This window comes from Engystomops pustulosus, chromosome 7 (assembly GCF_040894005.1).
Source record: "Engystomops pustulosus chromosome 7, aEngPut4.maternal, whole genome shotgun sequence".
NCBI classification, from domain to species: Eukaryota; Metazoa; Chordata; class Amphibia; order Anura; family Leptodactylidae; genus Engystomops; species Engystomops pustulosus.
In genome coordinates this window covers 63,956,475-63,982,227 of record NC_092417.1, presented here as the reverse complement: position 1 = coordinate 63,982,227, position 25,753 = coordinate 63,956,475, and the positions used below count along the sequence as shown (strand labels likewise).

Below are 25,753 nucleotides of genomic sequence, written 5' to 3'. Positions count from 1 at the left end.
CCTACAAAACAGCCCTGAGCTGTGATATTAGCATAGGACTGCTCAGGGGTGTCACTAGGTCAAAAGATCCATGGCTAATGCTCCTGCCCCGATCTCCCTGGGTCAGCAGGACATTCCTCCACACTCTCATCACAATCCATGTCCACAGATCGTAATGAGAACGGGTGCATTACTTTCCCATGCAGGACCTGTAGTCTCCAGGAGAATATTACTACCCGGAGGCTGCCGGACCTGTGATGATGTCATGATCACATGACCTGCAGGGGAAGTCCATGCACAGAGCTGAGGTGAGGGGGCACATGATAGGGACTAAGGGAAGGGGGAGAACATGGGTGTATCTGTGGGGCTGTGTGGGGCACATTACTGGGGGCTGTGTGAGGATATTAATGGGGAGCTATGTGAGGACATTACTGGGGGGCTGTGTGAGGATATTAATGGGGAGCTATGTGAGGACATTACTGGGGGGCTGTGTGGGGGACATTTCTAGGGGTAACAGTGTGTGGCACATTGATAGGGGGGCCTATATAGGGGAAATTACTGGGAGGCTGTGTGGGGCACATTACTGGGGGGCTGTATGGGGGACATTACTGAGAGACTGGGGGCATATTACGGGGGCTGTATGGGGGACATAGCAGGGGGGTGTATGTGGACATAATTGGGGGCAGGCTATGAAGGGCACATTACTGGGGGAATCTGTGGGTCACATTTCATGTGGCGCGTTCACATGTGGCATTAGGAAGGGCCTCGGTGTGATCTCATTTGCGTTTCCATTGCCACACGTTATTAGTAACAAGCACCTGGTGTTGTTTAAATGCAAGACAAAAGTGTGAACGGAGCCTTACAGTATTTGGGGGAGATTATTAGGGGCAGCAGCAGGATAACACTGTCAGGGAACCAATATATAGGGACAATGAGGAACATAAGGGGGCACATTTACATCACAGAGTTCACATAAAGTGCACTGTCCGACTATAATACACCATGCGGCGATTCACTAAGAATGTGCGCCTGATATCCTGCATGTGTCGCTTCCCCGCTCAGGTCCGACAGAGTTTACAAACTTTTTAGCGGTGGATCTTAGGGCTAGGGCTTGCGACATAACTTGAAAGTCAAATCCCGAGCTCAGTCCGAATCAGTTGGAACATCTGACGTCACCCCCTAATTCGTGCTTCATGGAGGCCAGCGCAGCTGCGCTACAAAAAGGGGTTGCATGGAAGTCGACCCTCAAAAAATGAGCTCCAAGATGTGGTGATGCCTAATGGAGAAGCTAGAGGACGCATCACCTGCAGTCACTGAATGTAACAAGTAGGGATTTCTCCTGTGTTTCTGTAGCTGTATATACATTCAGTAAAGTTGTTATTGGCACAGCCACATGTCAGGGGGTTATGTACAGGAGGGTATAACTGATATTACCAATAGTGCGATACACATGCATTGGCACCCCTGCCCCGCATCTTTTACCACCCTATCACCTCCCCTGGGACTGCTCTCTGTGGAGTAACCTGCAGCAGTCCATTATAAAAAAGAATGTGTATAGCAGGGCTCCGGAAAAATGCTTGATATGGAGTCTTGTTATTTCCACTAGTACCCGGCTAAAATACACTCGCTCAACAACAAGAGGCCTGCAGACTATATCACACAGGAGCAGCATCCCACAGGACAGCTCTGCAGTGTGAGGTATGTAGTTCGAGGTTCGCGTTCTTGTGTCCTTCCCGGCTTCCCGTCCTCCAGCGAAGTCTTTATTCCCTATGGATGTGCAGTGCTGCCCAGTGACCGGAAGAGGGCTCTTCCAGCATTGTCGTGACGTCGGCTCGGACATTCCTTCCCTTTCCGGTGGGCTGGGTCAGCTCTCCCGGTCTGCTCGGTGATCCCGATAACCAGGGGCAGGGAGGGGAAGGCGCCGGGCCATGTTCCCGGGGCGCAGTGGCACTACAGAGCAGTCAGGGAGCCGGGGCATGGACTGACTCCCGGGAGGAGAGAGCCGCGCCCTCCGCCGTGCGGGGATTACATCCCGGATTATTCTTCTTCTCGGCTCCGGACATTTTCTCGTTGTTGTCGCACGGATTTGTCGCACAACATGTCGGCCCGGGTGCGGCTGAAGAAGCTGGAGCAGCTGCTGCTGGACGGGCCGCAGAGGAACGAGGCGGCGCTGAGTGTGGAGACGCTGCTGGACGTGCTGCTCTGCCTGGTCACCGAGTGCCAGGGCTCCACACTGCGCCGCGACAAGTACGTCAGCGAGTTCCTGGAGTGGGGTGAGTGCCCGGCATCATGGGGCAGACAGAGTGTGGGCAGTGTACTGGCATCACTGTGATCTATGCCAGCATCTCCAGCACAGTGATTGTGGCTGCGATGGGCATGGGGCACAGTGGCTGCTGCTGGCACCATAATGAGAGGTGCAGATTTATAAGGGTTAATAAAGCCACTTATATAGGCTGGTGCCTTGTATTTAGAGCATCATGGGGCAGAGAGATGGGCATGAGAGGGTGGGCATTGTACTGGCATCACTGTGATACAGCAGTATAGCCAGATATGCCAGCATCTCAAGCACAGTGATTGTGGCTGCGATGGGGTACAGCAGTGGTATTCTGGGCTGGGGGCATCATAAGATGGGCATGGGTGGCGCACTGCATTGAGAAGGCAATCATGGGTAATATGGTATAAACTAAAACTGTACTGGTTGGAGATGGTGAGCTATGATTTTGCATTTCTTTAGAACAGTGTTATATGGACCGGGGGGGGGGGGGGCAGAGCGGTGGCTTTACACCCATGTGTCGGGCGACTGTTTCCTGCCAGTCATGATATGAAACCGGGCATGCGTAACAGGATAGGACAGACATGGCCTGAACGTGTATATGTTGGGTATGTGCATGGGAGAATTGCAAAGGGCATATGATATGGAGAAGTAGTGCATTGCATTTCAAGGAGAAGTAATGGCACTGTCCCAGCGCTCGGTCTGGGTCCATCACTAAGGACACTATAGAGACAAAGTAATATTGTAGTTGGGTACAGGTGGCATGATACTACAGGGCGTTTGTTGCCTTTGCTGCTGATAGTATTGGATAAAATGCCACTATCTCACCTAGGACATAATCATTTAGACACCTAAAAGTATTGCCTAGGGTGTGGTCACCAGTGCCAACCTGTATGTTTTAACCGATCATCAGTGCTGGGGTTTCTTCATAATGTTTGCATTGTACTGTACAGAAGCTGTGGTGCCAGCTCTCAGCAGACAGTCTTTGTATGTTGCAGGCTGTATTACTACAGATTGCAGACTACTGCATTCAGATGTTGTGATGTACAGGGACTCCTAAAACTATAACCCATTTTCTCCAGAAATCTGAGTGTACTAGTAAGGCATGAGAAGTTAACCCTCAGGGCTGGGCATGTTTGCCCCCCAGTAGTTTGGGCGAGTGGGGTAGCAGAGGTTTGTAGACTGCACATGATGATAGCAGAGGCTGTAACATGTGGCCGCCTGCCTATTAGCAGATCCTGAAATTAAATCATCTAAATTATAATCCAGTTAGAGATTGTATCCAGAAGCGTTTCCTGTTTGCTTTGAGCTTTATGTGCCATGGTCACACCACTACTTCCAGTCACAGGATGGCGGTGTCTGCTGGGAGTTGTAGTTCTACTACAGCTAGAAGACCATGATCTAGATGACAGCTCTGTGACTTTGGACAGCGTATCCCCATGTCTTGGCCGCTGTCTCATCTGAGGTTTTCACTTCCTGTTTTCAGTGGTTAAATATTAGACAATTGCATCCACAGCAATTCCCTAATAAATGTCAGTTAGCAGAATTGCTTCCTGGGTAGTGGGAAGGTAAGCAAGGCGGACACCAGGAAATCCCTGCCGTCCTTTCCTGCAGCCTGTATCCTGGTAGATGGTGCCATAAAACAGCTGATGGACTTCATGGAGCAGAGGGATATCGGCCAATTCCTGGGAAAGCCATTCCATAATTGTTGCTTAATAAATAACATAGAGTTGTGGCCTATAAAGTAGTTTTTATTGATAGTTAATGTGACTTTCGGGGGACTACCCTCCATTGGATTCCCTTACTCGATAAATGGAAATTGAAAGATCCTAGACCTTGTTATATTTTCACCATTTTTTTTCGCCCGTCCCCTCAGATCTGTTGCAGGGTGCAGGTGTAGAGTTTAAAGTAAATTATAGTTAAATCAGTACATTTATGGCACTGGCACCCCAATATCTAGTCCTGTTTGTAGCCAATGTGACCACTGCTGGCCCCCTGGCTAGGACTACACAACATGCGACCTCTGCGGACAGCCGGTAATCCAGATTTGATCCTGTGTTGATACATTGTATGAAAGTATCATTTCTGATGTGCCTCGCGTAGATGAAATGCAATAACATTCCCCCAGCTAGGGTCTGTAGTGCTTTATGGCCTCTTGATGTAATCCACAATGTTTCTATTCACTGATGTCTATCAGAGTTTGGAAATGAAGAATTAAGATGTTTTCGGTTCTCACTAGGCTGTGTGCTGCGATACTGCTGCTGTGGCATCACTGGGCGCCTAGTCAGAAGATATTCCCGTGTAGGCAGCCGCTATACTTCCTGCTGCCGCCCAGATCTGGAGAACATCTATAGTGAGGAATGTATACACTGCCTGCAGATTCCTGGGAGCCTGAGCCTTGGGACAGGAATGCTGCAATAATCCACACTGCCTGCTAAGGATTCAGGGATGTTGGGTAGTTTTAACCCAGGTGATATTAATAACTAGTGTCATCCAGCTTTCCACAGACTCTGCATGGTTAATATATGCAGAATCCAGACTCGCACCTTCCTCATGAGATGTGATAACATTCTCTTCATGTAGCAAACTTTTTTTTTTATCCAGCTTTTCTACACTGTTCATATCATATGTGGTCAGTTACGTGCCACAATACTGGCCACGTTTGCCCATCTTCTCACTGTATAGTTGTGTCATTCAGCCTGGATCCCCAGTGTATGATCCAGCAGAAGCTAAAACATGGCCTGTGGCATTCTTTACATGAATCTGGTAGATCTGGATGAACAGTGCAGATGATTCTATCCAGGGAGCAGCGTAAGGATGTTCTACAGATCATTGCATTGAAGGAGATCCCCTGGAAAGCTGCATGAATGATGGGGAGACACAACATCAGACCATAATAGTGACCACCCAATGGAGGCGAATGATATCTAATGGATGTTCAGTATTGTAGATTCAGTTGTTTTCCGTGTGCCACAGACTTTTTTTTTTTTGCTCCAAACTTCCGACAAGTTTGAAGCAGGAAATTTTATTTCCTGTTTATATGAGTAAGAATAACTTAGCGTTCCTGGGAGCCGCCTGCAAGAATTTTATCTGGTGGCGTGGGGGGTGATGGGAAGGTGTCAACTGGTTTTATGGACATGTCCCACTATGTATATATAGCGCACAATTAGGTCTACAAATATTGCGGTGCATTCACACAAATTTCAGATGCAGTTTACGATGTCCAAGCCAGTTGAGGTTTGGGGAAAAAAGAAGCACAACTCAAGGGTATGTTCTCTCCCATTATGATCCACACCTGTTATGGCTTTTAAAACTGCATCCGAAAAATGAATGTGTGATTGCACCCTTAGGGTTTTGGCCTGTTATGTGTGGATTTGCTGCACTGCTCACAGCAGCATCATGACAAACCCTTCTCTGCTGTGGATTTTTGGGGGGCTAAACCACGTCAGTTACAGAAAATTTGCAGCAGACCTTAGATTTGTAACTGACATAAAACAACACCTTGACCTATGTTGTGCAACCAGAACTCCATGTCCTATGCCATGTCATATATTGTCAGAGGTTCCCAGGCTATCCCAGAACTTTCCTCGTGTGCCTGTCGGGGTATGCTGGGAGTTGTAGTTTTGCAACAGCTGCAGGGCCCCACTTGTGGGTAGGTTTTTTTTTGTTTTTTTTGTTTCTCGGCTGATGGATCTGGCTGACAGATGGGCCACCATTAAATTATGAGTGGAATTGTAGGAAATGACATTTGAGAATCTCTGAGGGTGGGGGCTGAGCAGAGAAGCTTTTCATGTCCAAATATGTGCTCTCACTCAGGTCTGTGTCCTGAGAACTTAACCCACCTCAAGTGGATGAAGAAATACTGATTTTAAAAGTTTGTCCTTTGTAAGAAGCTCAGAAGAGCCCAGTGGTATATTGTGGGAATGAGTGTTGCATAGACATGGACAGTGAAATTACTTGTCATACAAAATGCCGCTGTGTAGGTAGGCATGTTTGCCATTCAGGGGTCAGGGAAAGCCAGGTAACAACTTGACAATGTTTTAAATGGCCTTGTCTTTTTATGGGGTAGCTGAGTGACTTCTAGTATGACCACAGTTATATCATTGTTGTATTAGTGATTTCCACTGATGCTTGTATAACTAGATGGAGCTCTACGCAGCTCCTCTCTGTATAGTGGCTTGTTAATATTTAATGCAGTATTATAATAGACGGCTCTTTGGATGACCATTTCCTGTGCAATGTCCCTCCAGGCATTAGTTAATGTACCCTGGTCATGAGTGACTTGTATTGGGAAGGTCACCTTTAATTAAAGGGGAAATGCACTGCTGCTGTTCCCCTGCTAATTATTTGTGTCAGCAGGGGCTTAGTGCTGCTCCATTAGGACACAATTGTGCGCTGGACTCTGTAGTAGGAATTCCATCTCCTCTGTGAGGCCAAGACAGCTGTTGCTTTTTGCACTCGGCAATGCTTTGCACTGCAGCTCTGCTCCCTTTTGACACACTTGTCCATTGATCTCTGTACTAGTCAGAAATCAGCTGTTCCTTCTGTCCTCGAAGCTTTACACTGCAGCACCGCTCCTTTAGCACAAGCTACAATCAGGGCCTCCAGCTCGGCTCCCTGTACTTTACAACAGTTCTGTACTTGTTGTGATATGCCGCCATGTACAAGGCCGGTGTCGGCAGTATTTGATCTTGGCATATACGTCTGTTTTACATTGACTCTCGGAATTTATTATGCACTCATATAAATTTAAAGCTGTCAGAAAGCTGGAACTTCCCCATAGCTTCAAAAGGTTTCTATACAAATATATTATTCAGCAGAGAATGGAAAACGTTCTACTATTATATTTTACTTTTACATCCAGAGAAAGCAATTATTATGAAACAATGGGCAAACAAAGAGCTTCCTATTCACTGAAAGCAAGCGGAGAGTCTAAAATGTATATTGTGTACTTAAATGTGTTACTGGACTGCTCAGACTTAGTTTAAACGTGTTTAGACCCCTTGTCCACTAGTGTTTTTCTTGTGCAAGTCCAATGTTGATCCGTCATCGCATTGCTCCAACGCATAGGAAAAACATCCATTGAAGTTTATGGGTGCGTGAGAGCACTAGGATACATTATAGTGCGGTCAGTATTTCCTGCGCAAGTTTCTAGGACAGAGCAGAGAGGACCTGATACAGGTGGAAGGTTAAAAAAAATGCATTGTTGTACAGCAACTCGGACTGAACTCTGAAAGCACTATGAACAAACTGGGGGAGATTTATCATCAAGTTTCTGAGGTAAAACTGTTCTAGTTGCCCATGGGAACCAATCAGAGCTCAGCTTTATTTTTATAAACAGCTGTGGGAAAATGAAAGCTGAGCCCTGATTGGTTGCCATGGGAAAATGTAATAGTTCTGCTCTAAGACTTATGATAAATCTCCACCACTCTGTCCTAAATCTCACCAAACTCCCACGATTTTCACTGGGCAAAGTTATGCGATTTTCAGTCTGGTTCGTGGCCAAAATATAAATATATCCTGTTAATGGGGAGTCCTGCTGAGCTGACCCCCATGATTGTGAAAATGCTTTTGAGCCTGCCAGTCATTCCTAGATTTATTGCAGACTACTATAAGATGTTTCCTTTCAGAGGCGTAAAGGTTATAAAATGTGTTGCTGCGACTCCATTGAAAAAAAGGAACTGGGGGCCACCATTTCCATAATGAACGGGGTCCCAGTTGTCAGACCCACACTGACCAGACACATCTCCCCTAGCCCTTCAGCTGACCCCTATATGACAGCAGCATAGCCACAGCAGGACTATTACATACCACCCTGTATTGCAGTAGTTTTTTCTGATAAACCAGAAAATACTGTAGCCTGAAGAGTCCGTCCCCCCCCCCCCCCCCCCCCCCGTAGACATTTGGAGGGGAGCATATAAGGCCTAAATAGATGAAGCCCATAAATAGTAAGGGCTTAATCAGAGGATAGCTTGTGGTCAAGGTAATATGGCTACATTTTCCAGTCAGACTGCCTCATGGGGAAGATTTATCAAATGTTTCTGAGGTAAAACTGTTCTAGTTGCCCACAGCAACCAATCAGAGCTCAACTTTCATTTTCCAACAGCTATATATAAAGTGAAAGCTGAGCTCTGATTGGTTTCTATAGGCAACTAAAACAGTTTTACCTCAGAAACCTCTGATAAATCTCCCCAATTTAATCTATTCTATTCTAGCCTGGACTGTATAATCGATAAATGGAGATATTCACTAATCAAGACAGTTCTATCGTAATTTACACTAGATTTATAAAGGCTTTCCTACAAACAGTTCGACAAAATGGGTGTGACCTATGAATAGGCGGCATGGCCTAGTGCCAAAAATAATGTTGACCTGACGGAATTCTGTCCGAGTTTTGTGGCTTAAATTAAGCCAAGTAATAGGAGGTGCAAGGTTTGACTGGACAGTCTTCTATTGGATTTATTATCCAGCACCAGACACTTGTATGAATATTGTGCAGCATAAGACTGTATTCCCTTACAATACTTTCATAAATCTGCCCTAATGTGTGTAAGGGATAGTAGACCCACAGTAATGTCATATCATAGACTGCTATCATGCAGGGAATATTACTCAGCCCAGCTGTCTGAATAGGCCCTAGTAGATCTTGCAATGGCAGCTTGTTCACAATTTCCAGGCAGCAACATGAACTTCTGCTAGACCCTACATAGAGTAAAAGTAAGTAGAATATATCCTCTATTAATCATTGTAACAAAAGGTCCTGTTATTGAGTAACTTTCTATCCATACCATTAGAAATGCCTTTTTCATTCTGTTGGTGCTACATTGGACAGAATAAATTCCCCATGCTTCAAAGTTATATATTATAGTCCCTTGTTTCCTCCTGTCAAGGATTTGCTTTACTATTTCCCTGATAGGAAAGACATGCAGTTACTTTTATTTGGTAGTGTGCAGTGTATATAGGAAAACTATGTATATATGGACAAAGTGACGGAGCGTGTGTCTACCCACACTTCTCTTATTAGGTGGACGTTCACATTGCTATACACTATGAACACCAGGTGTAGCTGTACTTGGTGGATAAATATCCTGCACAGCAGAAATGATCTGTTTTATCCATTTGGGTTGCCTCGGCAGTGACCCAGGTTAGCCATTTCTGTAGATACTCTTCAGACATTTAAAGCTTGTTCCAAATCTGATGCTGTTTTGTCTTGTCAGTGTAAATAAAGTTTTGTTCAGTTACAGGAAATCTTCCATCAAAATCCATCATGATAAACCAGGGATACTTACTCATAGATCCAGGCACCGTGACTGTGGTAATCTTCTTATATTTGTTATCCATGTCCTCCTACCTTCTAAAATCATGTTTTAAAGGGAACCTGTCACCTGTCATACACTGCCAAAGTGTTTTTGTCTTAGAAATTGGTTTTACAGAAAAAAGATATGTTATATTGTACCTTTTATTAGCATTTGCTGTGTGACTAGGCAGTTGTCTTTTGGGAGGAGCTGGAAAGGAGCAGCCCCCCCCCCCCCACCCTTGGGAAACATGTGACCTTTTCAAATATATGAATAACTCCCCACACTCGGGATTGGCTGTAGAGGAGGAGGGGGCGTCGCTAAGCCAAGTGATGGGTGTTTTCATATATTTGAAAAGGTCACATGGAGTAGCTGTTCCCCAAGGGTGGGGGGAACTGCTCCTTTCCAGCCCCACCCAATTGGCAACTGCCTAGTCACACAGCAGATGCTAATGAAAGGTACAATATAACATATCTTTTTTTCTGTAAAACCAATTTTTAATACAAAAACACTTTGGCAGTGTATGTACTATGCTATGTGGGGACTGGGGGAGTGCTAAAAATGGGTCTCCTGGTGACAGGTTCCCTTTAAGATAGTTTTGTTTTGTTTTGTTTGTTTTTTTTTCCACTCCTTTATTTTTATTTTATGGAAGAATATTTAAAACAAAGAAACCTATAGAAATCAGTATGGGTATCTGCCATAGCAGAATACAAAAGAAAAAACAATCGTCACTAATAGCATGACATACATACAGGAAAAAAATATGACATCAATAGCAGCTCAATTATATATGAAAATATCAGGAAACCAATCTAGCACTATAGGTGTCCCATTGAGTCCAGGTCTCAAACTTCTCACTAGTTTGGCGAAGCATTGCGGTAATATATTCCATTGATCTAAGATCCCTGAGATGAGCGTTTAATGCCAACAAGGATGGTGGAACTGAATGTCTCCTTTTAAGATTGTTAATGAGGCAGAAATGCTCTAGTGATGCATTACAAGAGCCCCTCCTTGCTGTAGCTGCACAGGCTGTTACACTGTACAGGAGCACTAAGGAATAAGAATATTACCACAGTCTCTCAGTGCCTGGATCCATCAGAAAGTGTTCCTGGTTTAACATGATTGATCATCACGATTTTGATGGTAGATTTACTTTGAAAAAGATCCCTCCTGTAGTGGCCACTTCCTCGGGGCTCTATAAAATGTAGATTTGCTGCAGGCTGGCAGCTGGCATGACTTCATGGATTATAGCCAGTGGTTCAGGAGTCAGAGCTGCCGCAAAGATATCCCAGAGGGGACGTTACTCCCAGTAAATATTTAATAGATGCGATGCATCCTGGTAAATACATAACTCTCTGCTGGTCTGCATGGGGTTAACTGTCACTTCCTGGGAAGTAGGTAGAACAGGAAAAGGAAGTAATCCCTTCAGCTGCTGACAACCTTTCACCTCCATTGTTTAACAGGCCACAGGGGCCATGTCTGCTGCTCATGTATGTGGACCAGGTATCTGCACAGATATCACAGACTTGCATACAGAAGTTTATATAACCACTAAGTTAATATTACCTTATATACTCGAGTATAAGCCTAGTTTTTCAGCACAAAAAATGTGCTGAAAAACCCAAACTCGGCTTCTACTCGAGTAAAAAAAAAAAATATATCTAAACTCACCTTTCCGGCGACCCCTGTATATCTTCTGTGCAATCTGTCCGGCAGCGGCGGCAGGCTATATACACTGGGGCAGGGTCTGGCAGGCTATATACACTGGGGCAGGGTCTGGCAGGCTATATACACTGGGGCAGGGTCTGGCAGGCTATATACACTGGGGCAGGGTCTGGCAGGCTAAATACACTGGGGCAGGGTCTGGCAGGCTAAATACACTGGGGCAGGGTCTGGCAGGCTAAATACACTGGGGCAGGGTCTGGCAGGCTAAATACACTGGGGCAGGGTCTGGCAGGCTAAATACACTGGGGCAGGGTCTGGCAGGCTAAATACACTGGGGCAGGGTCTGGCAGGCTAAATACACTGGGGCAGGGTCTGGCAGGCTAAATACACTGGGGCAGGGTCTGGCAGGCTAAATACACTGGGGCAGGGTCTGGCAGGCTAAATACACTGGGGCAGGGTCTGGCAGGCTAAATACACTGGGGCAGGGTCTGGCAGGCTAAATACACTGGGGCAGGGTCTGGCAGGCTAAATACACTGGGGCAGGGGCTGGCAGGCTAAATACACTGGGGCAGGGGCTGGCAGGCTAAATACACTGGGGCAGGGGCTGGCAGGCTAAATACACTGGGGCAGGGGCTGGCAGGCTAAATACACTGGGGCAGGGGCTGGCAGGCTAAATACACTGGGGCAGGGGCTGGCAGGCTAAATACACTGGGGCAGGGGCTGGCAGGCTAAATACACTGGGGCAGGGGCTGGCTGGCTAAATACACTGGGGCGGCTGTGACCAGTGCATTTCCCACCGTCGGCTTATTCTCGAGTCAATAGGTTTTCCCAGTATTTTGTGGTAAAATTATGGGCCTCGGCTTATACTCGGGTCGGCTTGTACTCGAGTATATACGGTACCTTTACATTTTTTTATATGGTCAAGCAAAACTCTTACCAAATGGTTCTGCGTTACTCAGACACCATTGCTTCTACATCCAAAGCGCCGCTGCTGTTCATGGCAGTGTGTTGACTGTGTTCCAGGTCTTAAAGGGACTGTTCCTTGAAAGACCTGATGGGAGGCGAAATAAAACTTTCTAGGCTGGAAACAAACGGTCATTGCAAAGATTTTGTCCTGTAAATCAACATTGGAGAAGTCAGCTCGCTGTCATTGCTTCTTGTCTTCTGGATTTTGCCCTGAGGTCTATATCCAGCAGTAAAATGCATTAAGATCCAACATTTGTCTAAAATTAAAAGTCATCTCTCCACAATTTCAAATAAAAAGTGGCACCTTCATTCACACATGACCACTGCAATGTTTCAGTCTCTAGGATCTTCTCCAGCAAGCTACAAGTGCACATAAAGGGGTATATATACAAAGGCATTAGTGACCTCACTATGCAAACTTCTGTCATCATATAAATCATCAACTAAATACAGTGATAACCATATAAATACAATGGGGCACATTTACTATGAATAGTGCAGTCTGCGCTATGTGCAGTTTGCCTGTGTAGTGTCCAGGGGGCGCCAGATTTAGGATATCTGGCGCCCTCTGCACTGCCCCGACAGAGTGCACCAATATTTTTTTTTGGTGAAACATTAACATGGAGCGTGCAACACAATCCTGACGGACTTTGCATGTTAAATGTGGGGCACGGTCCAACTGAGCACCAGAACACCCCCTTCAGTGCACTCCTTAAATACATGTGCGAGTAGTTTGCACCTAAAAGAATGTGCAAAGTTTGACAGATAACTGGCACACGGCCCTTAGTAAATGTGCACCTATGTTTTATATCAATTTCAGCAGTGCACACACTCTTTTCACAAATGCCTATCTAGGCTGACAAATATGCATATGATCTTCAAAAAGCGTATTAAACATTACATCCTTGGAACTCGCCAAATGAAGATCCTAAAAGATGATCTGGTATGCATTTTTCTATCTGTCAATGATATTTACACGTGCACCTTTGTCTGTGTTTATGTTTAGTGCTGTGCGTGAAACACTACTAAGAGCCGACCAACAGATCACATTTAACATGGGAATCCTCCCAGTTGCGACGGCCATCTTGGAAAATGGAAAACTGGTGAACATGCCCTATTACTCAATAGCAATGTATATTGGCCAATATGTACAAACTCTGTCTGCATAACAGCACAAGTTCCAGTCCCTAATATCATGTCTAAATCCCAGGGAGCCATCGTCAGATTCCCCATACTTTGAGCAGTTCGGAGAGGGATGATCCCCATGTGGGTAAAATACACAAATCATACTTCTGCAAGGGCAGCCACATCAACCCTTGGATAGGATGTAGGTGGTGTGACCCCATCATAACTTCTTATCAGAGGAGAAGATGGATCATAATGCATACTAGTAATAGGATACTTGGAATATTCTGTACATATTTTTTCCATTTTTTTACTAGTTAATTGAACCTTGTGTCTTTGTGGAGACATTATCCAGGAACCCATTAAGTACAGCAGTCATCGGGTTTCCATCATTGACTGTGGAAGGAGCAGAATGGCTCTTTATGGAACATGGGCGCCTTGTAATAGACTGAGTCTCCACAAGTTCAGCGTCTGGGGCGTTAGTGTAATATTACAACCTACTGTAATGCAGCAATGCTGCGTGTGTGGAGGCTCCACATATCACCTTGCCTGTATAGATAAAGCAAGCCATAGGGAAAATGTGCATGGTATTGCCCACTGCATTGCATAACTACATGGCAGCCGCTTTGCCTGGCACCGACACACGCAGGCATTTAGTATTTCATCTAGAGGGGATATCAGATCCAGAAGAGGAAATTCCTGACCTTCCAATTTGTACTGCGGCATAATGGCCAGGAAGAGAAGAGGAAGCAAGGACCTCCGCGAAACACAACGTGCAGCTGCAGCTCGGGGAGCAAACAGGATACTGGCATGTGTTATAAGGAAATGGCCATATATCTCCATCCATGTACAATGTATGCAGGAGTCTCGTGGGGTCACTTAATTAGATCCCAACTAGAGGCATCTTATTTCTGCCTACCCATATCTTTGAGACTTAAAGCAGAAAAGCCCTTTAAAAAGTAAGTGAACACCCTTTGATATAACTGTGAAAGTGGTGGCTTTCCAAAAAGCCAGATCTTGCACTGGTTTAGGGAATTGCCTTTTTCCATGCTACGACCTGTGAGTGATTTGACATTGGATAATAACCTTTTATAAACTGGAACTGGGGCAACTAAATAAATTGGCAAAGTTGATCTTCTACTACATATGAACTGGATATTGACTTCTGTAGGAATTTACCTTCAAGACATGGCACATATTTCCCATTAGTGAACCAGATTATAGAGAGCTTGGCACAATGGATACAACTGGGCCTGCGTGCACCTGGCTGTGCAGTGGCGTGGGGGAGGGTAAAAAGTTACTTTTTCTTGTAAAGTAGAAGCCAGAATAGATGGGGGCATGATCTCCATTGTTCCACCCCTTATTGAGTTTGTAGCAGCGCGTTGTTATTGCAGAGGGCGGCCCACGTCTCAGGTTACCTGCGCAGAGATTACGGTAAACACGTCTGTCATGCACTTGTGCACAATAATAGCTTGCCACCCTCATTGTTGCTGTGAATGCTCTTCTATACCATGTCTGGGTGTGTTCCTGAGCAGGCTTGTCATATATTGACATTTAAAGAGCAGATTGTCCAGCTGGTGCAGGCACGCCTAGACTGTGAGGAAGCCCAGACCTACGATTGTCACGACTCCACCAATATGCAAATTACATGCACAAAGTACAACACTGTTGAAAAACTTTCTTCACTTGTTATCAGCAGCAGTCCTTAATGGGGTTTTCCCATGAAAAAAAAAATTCAAATCTCAACCCCCCCTAGTGATGTTTAACACTATAAAGATCATGTTTAACCCTTTACTTTTTACAATTTAACTCCGTTTTATTGCTTTTCTAGCTCCTATCACTCCAGGCTGATCAGTGTAAGATTCCAGAGTGTGGGCGGGGACTCTCTAAGCAGACACATTATGATCCATCTACCCTGTTTCCCCTAAAATAAGACATCCCCCGAAAATAAGACCTAGTACAATTTTGTTCAGACTTAGAAATATAAGGCCTCCCCTGAAAATAAGACCTAGCGGCCGCCATTGCAGCAGCTTCCCCTGTGCCATACATTAACATTAGTAAATCTTTTAGATGCTGCAGAAGGTTGTGACATGGGGAAGAATTCATGGGATAAAATCACTGACTGTTGTGCTGCAAATGTGATCCCAGCAACTACCAGGATAAGAAGGGTCATTTATGGAAAGTTCTTTTACTAAACATGAGAGATTGGGGCCAATTATTCTAATAGAAATGGAGTCACAAGAAACACAGCTGGAAATTCAGATTTTGGAGAGTTATGAGGATGTTAGAGAAGTAGATTTTTTGTTCAACAATAAATGTAAATTCTTGTTCATGGAAAATAACACATCCCCTGAAAATAAGACCTAGTGCCTCTTTAGGGGCAAAAATTAATATAAGACACTGTCTTATTTTCGGGGAAACAGGGTAGTTCTGTGAGCTGACAATGTGGTAAGATTATCAGGGTACAGGGTTATATACACTTTCATTTAGCTTCTGAACATTGTACTAGTATCTGACACATAGAAAGAGATGAGACGGATCAGATATGAGATCATGAGATGCCTGTTGCACACAATGACAGTCAGCTCTTCTACATCTCTGCTATTCCACAACACACTAAATCTTCCTGTGCCTTCCTCCCCTGAAAAAAGAACTTTATCTGTCTGAAGCTTGTAGTTCTCCTCGTACTGCTGGCAGTATGTCAGTATGTGTCAGTGTGATCTCCGTCCTGGACTGCAGGGAGCAGGGCTAGAGTGTAGGGAGCAGAGAGAGAGACTCGGCTCCATGGCTCCAAGGCTTCCCTGACCCAAGGGTTGTGTCTAGGGGCAACTGAAATTGTGTACAGCAGATATATCTTATATACGTTATATCTGTGAAATGCTGCATTATTGTTTAACTGTGAATTAGAGTGTTATTTTAGCCTGAGGACATTAAGAAACTTGGCTTCATGGGAATACCCCTTTTTAAGTTTTCTTTCCTTTTTTACATATTCGAAAGTTTTTTTTTTTTTTGTGAATTATTCTGAGCATGAAGGAACGTGCCTAAACTTTGTAACACGGCTTCCTAAGAAATTTTTAAAAAAAATTAAACTTATTAGATACATTTGCCTAATTTGACATCATTTTTTGGGGTGCATTTGTGTGACACAGTAACACATCCAGGCTTTGGGTCTGAACGCATCTGCAATCTTGGCAAGCTCCTCCGTGCTGCATTTCTAAACACAACGCAAACGCAGTGTGTGAACGCTACATATGTCATGTGCCACCCATGACTCATAATGGAAATGCTTCAGTGTCTGTGTTTGGTTTTTTTTGTTTTTTTTGCATTGAAGTAAACGAGGAAACTGCAAAAATAAAACCTGACAACTGATGTATTTACACACCTATTGAAATCAATACAACTGATTCATTACTTTTCAGTTTTTCTCTTCCCTATCAGAACACCTGACGGCACAGCACACATGTGAACTTGGCCTTACTTACCTGTTTGCATAACAGCAGCCACGATGCTGCACAGGATTTGACTGGCACTGAAACCCCAATGGGTATGTGGGGGCCCGTGCCATTCTTCCAACCAAAGACAAACGCCTGTCCAAGCTTAAAAAAAGCCATTCTGATCTTTTTCGTCTCGCAGCTGAAGGATTGTTACAATTGTATCCAGTGTAGACAGAGCTAAGGTTATACTGGCAGCTGATGATTTGAATAACATTTTATCTGCACTGTACAGGTCTGAGGGCTCGCTGGTTTATTCCCAGAGGGTTGTCTAGACTAGATATATTCTCAGCAAATCTTTAGCTGAGAAGATTATTGAGCATAATTCACCAAGAAAGCCAAAACTCTGCCCACACACGGGAACCAATAGCAACCTGATGCTGTGGATACTTGCAACCTCCACGTACTGCGCCTCTTCACTGTGGGGGGGGGCCAGGCTTCAGCAATATGTGCACCACCGATGTATATAGGAAGAAAGTGTAATGGGAACAAAGCATAGCCTTAATTTACAATGATATCTATCCCCACATCTATCCCCACATCGTCTGAAGTGTGAGTTGTCGTCTCATGCGTATTCTTGCTGGGGTGTCCTGTTGGTTTGTGTAGCACTAGACATGGGTGGTCCTGCAGGCAGCAAATTAGGTGCACTATTCATGTAATGGATAAGCTGTGGTTATTACGGTTGTACTCCAGCAGCTTCTCTGACAGGTGGGGCCTGTATTGCACTTTTTATTACCTACGCTGAGTCACTTTGCAAATATGAAAAGGAAACTTGTTTACGTTCTTGTTAGAACAGGTAAATGTGGCGGATCCAACACTTGTATCCTTTCGTCTGGAATCTGCTGGTGTGGAGCCATGAACCCCAGTAAACATGGGGTCATCTGTACAAAATTCAACTGATTGTATGACTCTGACAGAAGGGAGGGGTTAATATCCAAGATTTTGTTATTACTATAAATCTAGTGATGGTAGGTGTGAACAGTTCCTCATTTGTAGGACGTTGTTGCATGTAGACGTCACACTACAGATTATGTGATTTACAGTTCATTTTTTTTTTTTAGACAGGGAGCAACTAATTACTTAAGTTTTATAGTCTGCCCACATGCACAAGAATATAACTACTTTAATACTGCCCCCTATGTACAAGAATATAACTACTATAATACTGCTCCCTATGTACAGGAATATAACTACTATAATACTGCCCCCTATGTACAAGAATATAACTACTTTAATACTGCCCCCTATGTACAAGAATATAACTACTTTAATACTGCCCCCTATGTACAAGAATATAACTACTATAATACTGCTCCCTATGTACAGGAATATAACTACTATAATACTGCCCCCTATGTACAAGAATATAACTACTTTAATACTGCCCCCTATGTACAAGAATATAACTACTTTAATACTGCCCCCTATGTACAAGAATATAACTACTATAATACTGCTCCCTATGTACAGGAATATAACTACTATAATACTGCCCCCTATGTACAAGAATATAACTACTTTAATACTGCCCCCTATGTACAAGAATATAACTACTTTAATACTGCCCCCTATGTACAAGAATATAACTACTATAATACTGCTCCCTATGTACAGGAATATAACTACTATAATACTGCCCCCTATGTACAAATATATATCTTCTATAATACTGCCCCACATGCACAGGAATATAACTACTAAAATACAGCCCCACATGCGGAAGAATATAACTACTATAATACTCTCCCATATGTACAAGTATATATCTTCTATAATACTGCCCCCTATGCACAAGAATATAACTACTATAATACTGCCCTCTATGTACCAGTATATATCTTCTAAATACTGCCCCCTATTTACAACATTTATAGCAAGTAGAATACTGCCACCCCATGCACAAGTATATAACTGCTAGAATACTGAAACCCTGCCCCCCCCCCACCCATATACAAGAATATAACTGCTGTAATACTACCCCCACGCTCGGGTATATAACTGCTATCCTCCTATTGTGAATATCCTGTAGCTACTCCTCCTGCAGATCATAGCTGTATGTCTGTGAATATCATATAATCTCTCCAATATGCTGGGAGTTGTATAGTATGAGATCGGATGAGAACAACTTGATGGTAATGTTGTTACAGTATTGCTGTAGAGCACAATCCTCTGTTCTGTCCTCTCCCCTAATGTGCATGCTCCATATAATTTTGGGTTAATGCACAATATGCTCAGTGTTTGTATCAGTCACAGAAAACATTGTGGCAGATATTTTTAAATATTACTAGTGAAAACCTTTTGGGCATAGTGTCTGGATCTGGACAATGGCCTTTAAATATACTCTGGGTATAACTGTGTAGTCCTGATGGCGGAACATCAAATGGTATTCCTGGGTCATTCTCTGCCCCCCTTTCTATCTTGGGCTGGGCTAGGTGCTTTAACATAGTAACCCTTCAAATTACTTGAATGTTGATTGAAAACTCATGGTCCTTTTTTCTTTTTGTTTTCACAGCAAAACCTTTTACGCAGCTCCTGAAGGGAATGCAGCTGCACCGGGAAGACTTTGAAATTATAAAGGTGATTGGACGGGGAGCGTTTGGCGAGGTAAATGACTTGTATCAATCTATATGGGCATGGTGGGTCACTAGTGGCACCCCAGTACTCACATTACAAACTGTAGTAGGGATATAGGAAGCTCTAATCCGGACCAACAATACAATATTTCATTCCTCACATGTTGACCTTCCTTGCACTGTGCCAAGCAGCAGTCAACATATTTTCTCTGAGGACAGACACACTTGAGCCGTGCAGATTGCTGCATCTTATCACGACACTGCAGAACAAGCCGACTGTCCTGCCAGTTTCTGAGTGTTTTTTAGAGTCTCTCAAGGACACTTGCTGTAAATTTTTAAAGGATTAAAAAAAATTTTATTCAAAGGGTTTTCCAGGTTGCTGTAAAAACTCCATTGGGGCTCGGGCAGGGATGTAAAAAAAAAAATGCACTTACTTTTGGCTACCTCCAACCCAAATATCTCTTTCCTCTTTCATAAAAAGTAAGTGACTTGCTGTGATCTGAGGATGTCACTGATTGTCCTACATTACATAATGAACTAATATAAATATATATCGCTATATATATGTCCTGTACTCATCCTGAGTTTAATACACCAGAGCTGTGCTCACTATTCTGCTGATGAGGTCACTGTGTATATGCATTATATTCCATAAAAGACTATAGGATAACACTGTGCATTAGTGCCTTTTTCAACACATAAATGGTGTCAGTCTTTGTCAGTTATTACTTTTTCTATACAACATTTTAATTTTTCCATCTTCAGGTTGCTGTAGTGCGAATGAAGAGCACGGAGCGCATTTATGCTATGAAAATCCTGAACAAATGGGAGATGCTCAAAAGAGCAGAAGTAAGTGTTCCCCTATTCACAGTGTCTCATCAGAGGGGCTCTGAATGAAGGTATTAGGAAAGTTGTGACCCATCCAACCAGTCCTATAATGAGTGCTGTTTAATAAGAAATCTGCCGTCAAAATGAAGCCTGTATAAACCAGGGCCACTTACTCATAGGCACCGTGACACTGGTAATCTTACATTTGTTATCCATGGCCTATTCCTTCTAAAATAAACTTTTACAACTTTTAACCCCTTCCCGACATTTGACGTAATAGTACTGCATGGCGGGCGGTGCGTTCCCGCAAAATGCAGTACTAATACGTCAAACTTCTGGCCCGGCTCCTGAAAGGAGCCGGGGCCAGATGCTGCGGGTGTCGGCTATATGTTATAGCAGACACCTGCCTCTAACACCCGCGATCGGAGATTTCTCCAGTGGCGGGTGTTAACCCCCTAATACGGCGCGGTTGCGCTGACCGCAGCGTGTTAGGGGCATTTAAAGTGAATCGAGCATGAATCGGGCATTTAAAATAAACACAAATATTCCCTATACACATGCAATAAAGTGAGAAAAACACAAAATCTCCAAAAAACCCCACATATTTGGTATCGTCGCGTCCGTAACAATCCGTACAATAACTCAGAAACATTATTGGACCCGCTCGGTGAACGCCGTAAAAACAAAACCCGAAAAACACGCCAAAAATATACATTTTTCATAAAATCTCTGCACAAAAATGTTCTAAAAAGTGATCAAAAAAGGTTATGTGCGCCAAAATGGTACCAGTGAAAAGAACAACTCAATACGTAAAAAATAAGCCCTAAACTAGCTCTGTCAACCAAAAAATATTAAAGTTGCGTATCCGAAAAGATGGCGATGCAAAAACAAATGAGATTTCCTTTTATAGTAGTTTTTATCCAGGAAAATTGTAAAAATAAATGAAAAGCTATATAAATGAGGGATCACCGTAATCGTAGTGATCTGTAGAATAAAGATAATATAGTATTTTTAGTGTACGGTGTACGACCCCCAAAAAAATACAAAAAGAAATTAAACCAAAATTGACAATTTTCTTTTCACCCATACATTCAAGAGTTAATAAAATCTCATCAATAAGCTAATGACCCACTAAAATGAAGTATTTGTAAAGTGCATCTCATGTCGCAAAAAATAAGCCCTTATATGTCCGAATTGCCAAAAAAATAAAGATTGTATAGCCAATAAAAAGTGACAATGCATAATCTGCTCTGAATGGCGCAGCTTCTCTTTGATGCCCTGGCGTGTGCCCATATAGCAGGTTACCACCACATATGGGGAATTGTTATACGCGGGAGGGATTGGGTATCAAATTTTGTGGAGTGTTTTGGTATTTTATCCACTGAAAATTTGTACATTTTTTAAAAAACACATTAATTTAGCCAAAAAAATGTCGCTTTCAAAATTGCATCCGATTTTGTTTTAACCCCTGTAAAACAATTAAAGGGTTAACAAACTTCATAAAAGTTGTTTCACATACGTTGAGGGGTGTAGTTTCTATAGTGGAGTAATTTATGGGGTTTTACTATTATTTAGGCCTCTCAAAGTGATTTGAAACCAGAGCAGGTCCCTCAATAGCAGGATTTAGCGTTTTTTATGAAAATGTGAAAAATCGCACCTAACGTTCAAAGCCCCATAACAGCTTACAAAAATAAGAGTATGCATAAAAAACCATGTCCACATAAAGAAGACATTCGGTGAATGTTAGTTATTAAGTATTTTTGCAGTTATGACTACGTATGGAAATAGTAGAACATTTTGAAGTTCGAAAATCAAGAATTTTTCCAAATTTTCACCGAATATCTGATTTTCTCATAAATAAATGCAAAACAAACCACCAAAATTTTTCAACTAACAAAGTACAAAGTGTCACGAGAAAACAATTTTTAAAATCACTTGGATATGTTAAAACGTTCCGAAGTTATAACCACTTGTAGTGACACAGGGCAGATTTGAAAAAATGGGCCGTGTCAGGAAGGTGAAAAGTGGCTTCAGCGTTAAGGGGTTAAACGGCTAATGTAAAGGATGGCCTTTAGTTGCTAGTAGTAGTAGTTCTTTGGCCCTTACAAAGTCTGAACTCCTGCTCACTGGACAAGTGCTGAGGAAGCAGGGGGAGACACTATTAAAGTCTGTAGAGCCATACCACAGAGGTGCTGGGGTAACCCCTCAGGCTCATTGGAATAACGTAAAAAGTTGATTTTAGAAGATAACATATATAAGAAGAATACGACAATCACATTGCCTGGATCTATGAGTAAGTGCCCCTGGTTTATCATGATGGATTTTAATGGTAGACTTTAACTGCTTGTTGCCACATTAGAATGATCTCGTCCTGATGATCAGGCAAACTCAGTGTCAGCCCAATTTGCAGCAGGAGACCAACTGTTATACACAGTTTAACCCCTTAGCCGCCTCTTACACCAGACAATTCCTCTGTCTATAGTGACCTTTGCTTAATATATTGGCTGCTAAAAGTTGGCTGCAAATGAATTTTCTTCAAAATTTTTTTTTTTTTGGCTAAAGTAGTAAAATATAAGGACCTGTACATATTTGGTATTTTACTTACAGAATAATTTATTGTGTGTTTTTCTTTTTTTTTTCTTTTTTTTTTTCTTTACTATTCGGTGAACTGGGTGAACAAATGAGCTGAAACACAAAAGGTGGAATAGCTGGGGTTTTTTCTATGCTTTCCCACAGGAAAGAGTTAATACACTTTTATCATTATTCTATTTGTATCCTAAAATAAGTAAAACAACTTCCAATGGATAAAACAAGGCTGGAATTGCCTATATCAGATAAAAACAAAAAACCGCTATATCTGTTAAAGTTGAGCAAGGAAAAACAAATATGCTTTGTCCTGAAAAGCCTTTTTACTCTGTGTGCTTAAGGTGTTAAAGACGGGACGAGTTCTTGTTTTTCACTTGTTGTTTTTCTTTCTACTTGCAGACAGCCTGCTTTCGGGAGGAGAGGAACGTGTTGGTTTATGGGGACTGTCAGTGGATCACAACATTACACTACGCATTTCAGGATGAAAACTTTTTGGTAATTTTTTTTTTTTTAATATCCTGCCTTGAGCCAGTGTGGGAAGGTTTTATACTGGAATATAAATCCCCTTTAAGGTCAAAACTTTGTAATGTTATCACAGGAAATGTGCATCTTTTTCCCATTTATCAAGCTCTCTTCCTCTTAAAATTGGGCTTGACTCTAAAAACTCAGTAATGGGGGCGATGAGGTATTACACATTACCTCTTATTACTCTAATTGGAAATTCCTTCAAGAGTGTGTAGATGAACCTCATAACCTAAGGGGCAGCGGGTTGTGGTGACAGCAGTGCTGTGTTTTTTTGTTTATATTTTTTCCATGGATATATCATAATGAAGCATTTTCAGGTTATTGATTTCTCCTTGTGTATGTTTTTTTGCAGTATTTAGTCATGGATTACTATGTAGGAGGAGATCTCTTAACGCTTCTCAGTAAATTTGAAGACCGTCTCCCTGAAGATATGGCCAAGTTTTATTTAGCAGAGATGGTGCTCGCAATACACTCAATTCATCAGCTGCATTATGTTCACAGGTAAAACATTTTAATGATCACTTTAGGCTAAAAGGAAACCTACCATCTCGGATCTACCTACCATCTTCAGCTGCGTGCTGAAGATCTCATAGTAGGAGCATCGAAAGAGGCTACTGAGGTGTGGAGTAGCAGCGCTGTGTAGCTTCAGCTCCAGCTACTCCACGCCCTAGTAGCCTCTTTGATATGTTGCATATCAGGTTAATAAAACTTTTCCAAACTCAGCGGCCACTCAAGGGTTTCGATGGTATTTATTAGCTCAACCTGCCACCTGATCTACCTTAATAGGTATTCAGAATTTCAGAAAATTCTTACCCATTCTTTAACAAGATCCACATATCTTTGATTTTCTCAAAGATGGTGTCTGATTCTCTGCAAGGAAAGCACCCGCAATTGGTTTAGTATTATGCCCGGGTTTATTTTTAGATCTTGCGATCAACAATCGGACCAATTACTATGGGGTACAAACAAATGGTTTATTTGAATGTGGTCATACAAGTTGCATAGCGTGTAATCACACTAACATAAACTATTCTTTTTCTTCCACAACTACGGGAGACACTTTCCCCATTAAGGCATACATGAACTGTGCCGCTTTGTATGTTGTCTATATAGTCACTACAAACAGTACGTTTGATGTACAGCAGGTCCCCTTAAAGTTTGTATCCTTAGGCATTTGTCCATTTGCAGATACATTCATGTTATCATTGGTGCTATCTAGACACTTTCGAACTGTCCTCAATAAAGACACTGCACACTTTAGATAGCAAGGTATTGAAGAGTAATAAAACAGATTAGAGGAGACGACGATGGGAAAAATTATATACCGTAGTAGAGAGTCGTATTGTATATTTTACAAACACGCCAACCACAGGGTATCAACCTATGACAGGATTTGGTTCACTGTTATTGATAGACTGTGATGAAACAATATTCTTTAGTCTCTGTATTTATTAATGTTAGTTGCTGAATTGTTCCATACCTTGTCAGATTCTTCCTCCTTTTTTTTTTTTTCTTTCTTTTTATATTTATGTCTTGTATATAGATTTGTTGTACACATTTTTAGCTTTAAAACGTTAGCTCACGTGATTTTCACGTGACTTGTTACCCACCCTATTTAAATGTGGCAATTAGAAGAATGTTGGACCTTGACAAAAACCTCTGTGTTGAAACGCATTGGTCTGTGATGTCCAGAATGGCACATGGCTATTATGCCTGCATTTACATGATTGTGTAATAAAGCAAGTTTTTACTTTTTAACTCAAGACGTTGGAGTGCTGGAGCGTTCTTGCTATTGTTTCTACCTTAATGGGTAGAAACATTACCTGTACAGAGTTTAGATCTTGGGATCTCCAGAGCTGCACTCACTATTCTTCTGATGGAATCACTGTCTTCGTAATGGCCTTTATTTATCCTGTACTGTTCCCTACTATCTGGCTTTAGACTGCACTGTTTTACGTAGTGTTAAATTGAGTTAAAGAAACACAACACATTGTATTGACACGCTAAAGCTGCATTCACTATTTTACTGGTGAAGTAACAACAGTGTGCATACATTGCATTACTTGTGTTGTGCTGATCCTGAATTTCTCCTGTATTCACTATTCTTCTGGTGACCTATTAAGAAATATATATATATATATATATATATATATATATATCTCTATCTATCTATCTATCTATTATCAAGAGCTGCACTTAACAAAGGTCCACAGAATTGTTGAGACACCCTTGCACATCTGATCTATAGAGACGGGGTGGATAAAATTTTTCATACATCAGTTCAAGGGCAATGATTCCCAGAATGCAAATCTCTAGTGCAATTTCTGACAGTAAACAGATGTCATAGAAGCAGGAAATGCTTTTAGTTAATTTGTATATGTGGAATGTAAATAAACTCATATTATAAATGGTTTCCCCTACAACAATCTGTCCAGTTACATTGTAAAG

At 42.5% G+C, this 25,753-nt stretch overlaps 1 protein-coding gene across 4 annotated transcripts in view; it reads left to right on the top strand.

Annotated features, from left to right (window-relative positions):
* Positions 1–1,764: 1,764 nt before the first annotated feature.
* The window catches only part of CDC42BPB (CDC42 binding protein kinase beta), a 58,869-nt gene continuing 34,880 nt past the window's right edge, over positions 1,765–25,753 (top strand). For 3 of the 4 annotated variants that reach the window (XM_072116233.1, XM_072116232.1, XM_072116231.1), the window contains exons 1-5: positions 1,766–2,252; positions 19,306–19,397; positions 20,132–20,215; positions 23,180–23,275; positions 23,658–23,806. In XM_072116233.1, the coding sequence (XP_071972334.1) occupies positions 2,078–2,252; positions 19,306–19,397; positions 20,132–20,215; positions 23,180–23,275; positions 23,658–23,806 (596 nt within the window). In that variant the 5' untranslated portion in view covers positions 1,766–2,077. Of the gene's footprint in view, positions 2,253–19,305; positions 19,398–20,131; positions 20,216–23,179; positions 23,276–23,657; positions 23,807–25,753 lie in introns of all 4 variants that reach the window. The other variant, XM_072116229.1, reaches the window with a different exon arrangement.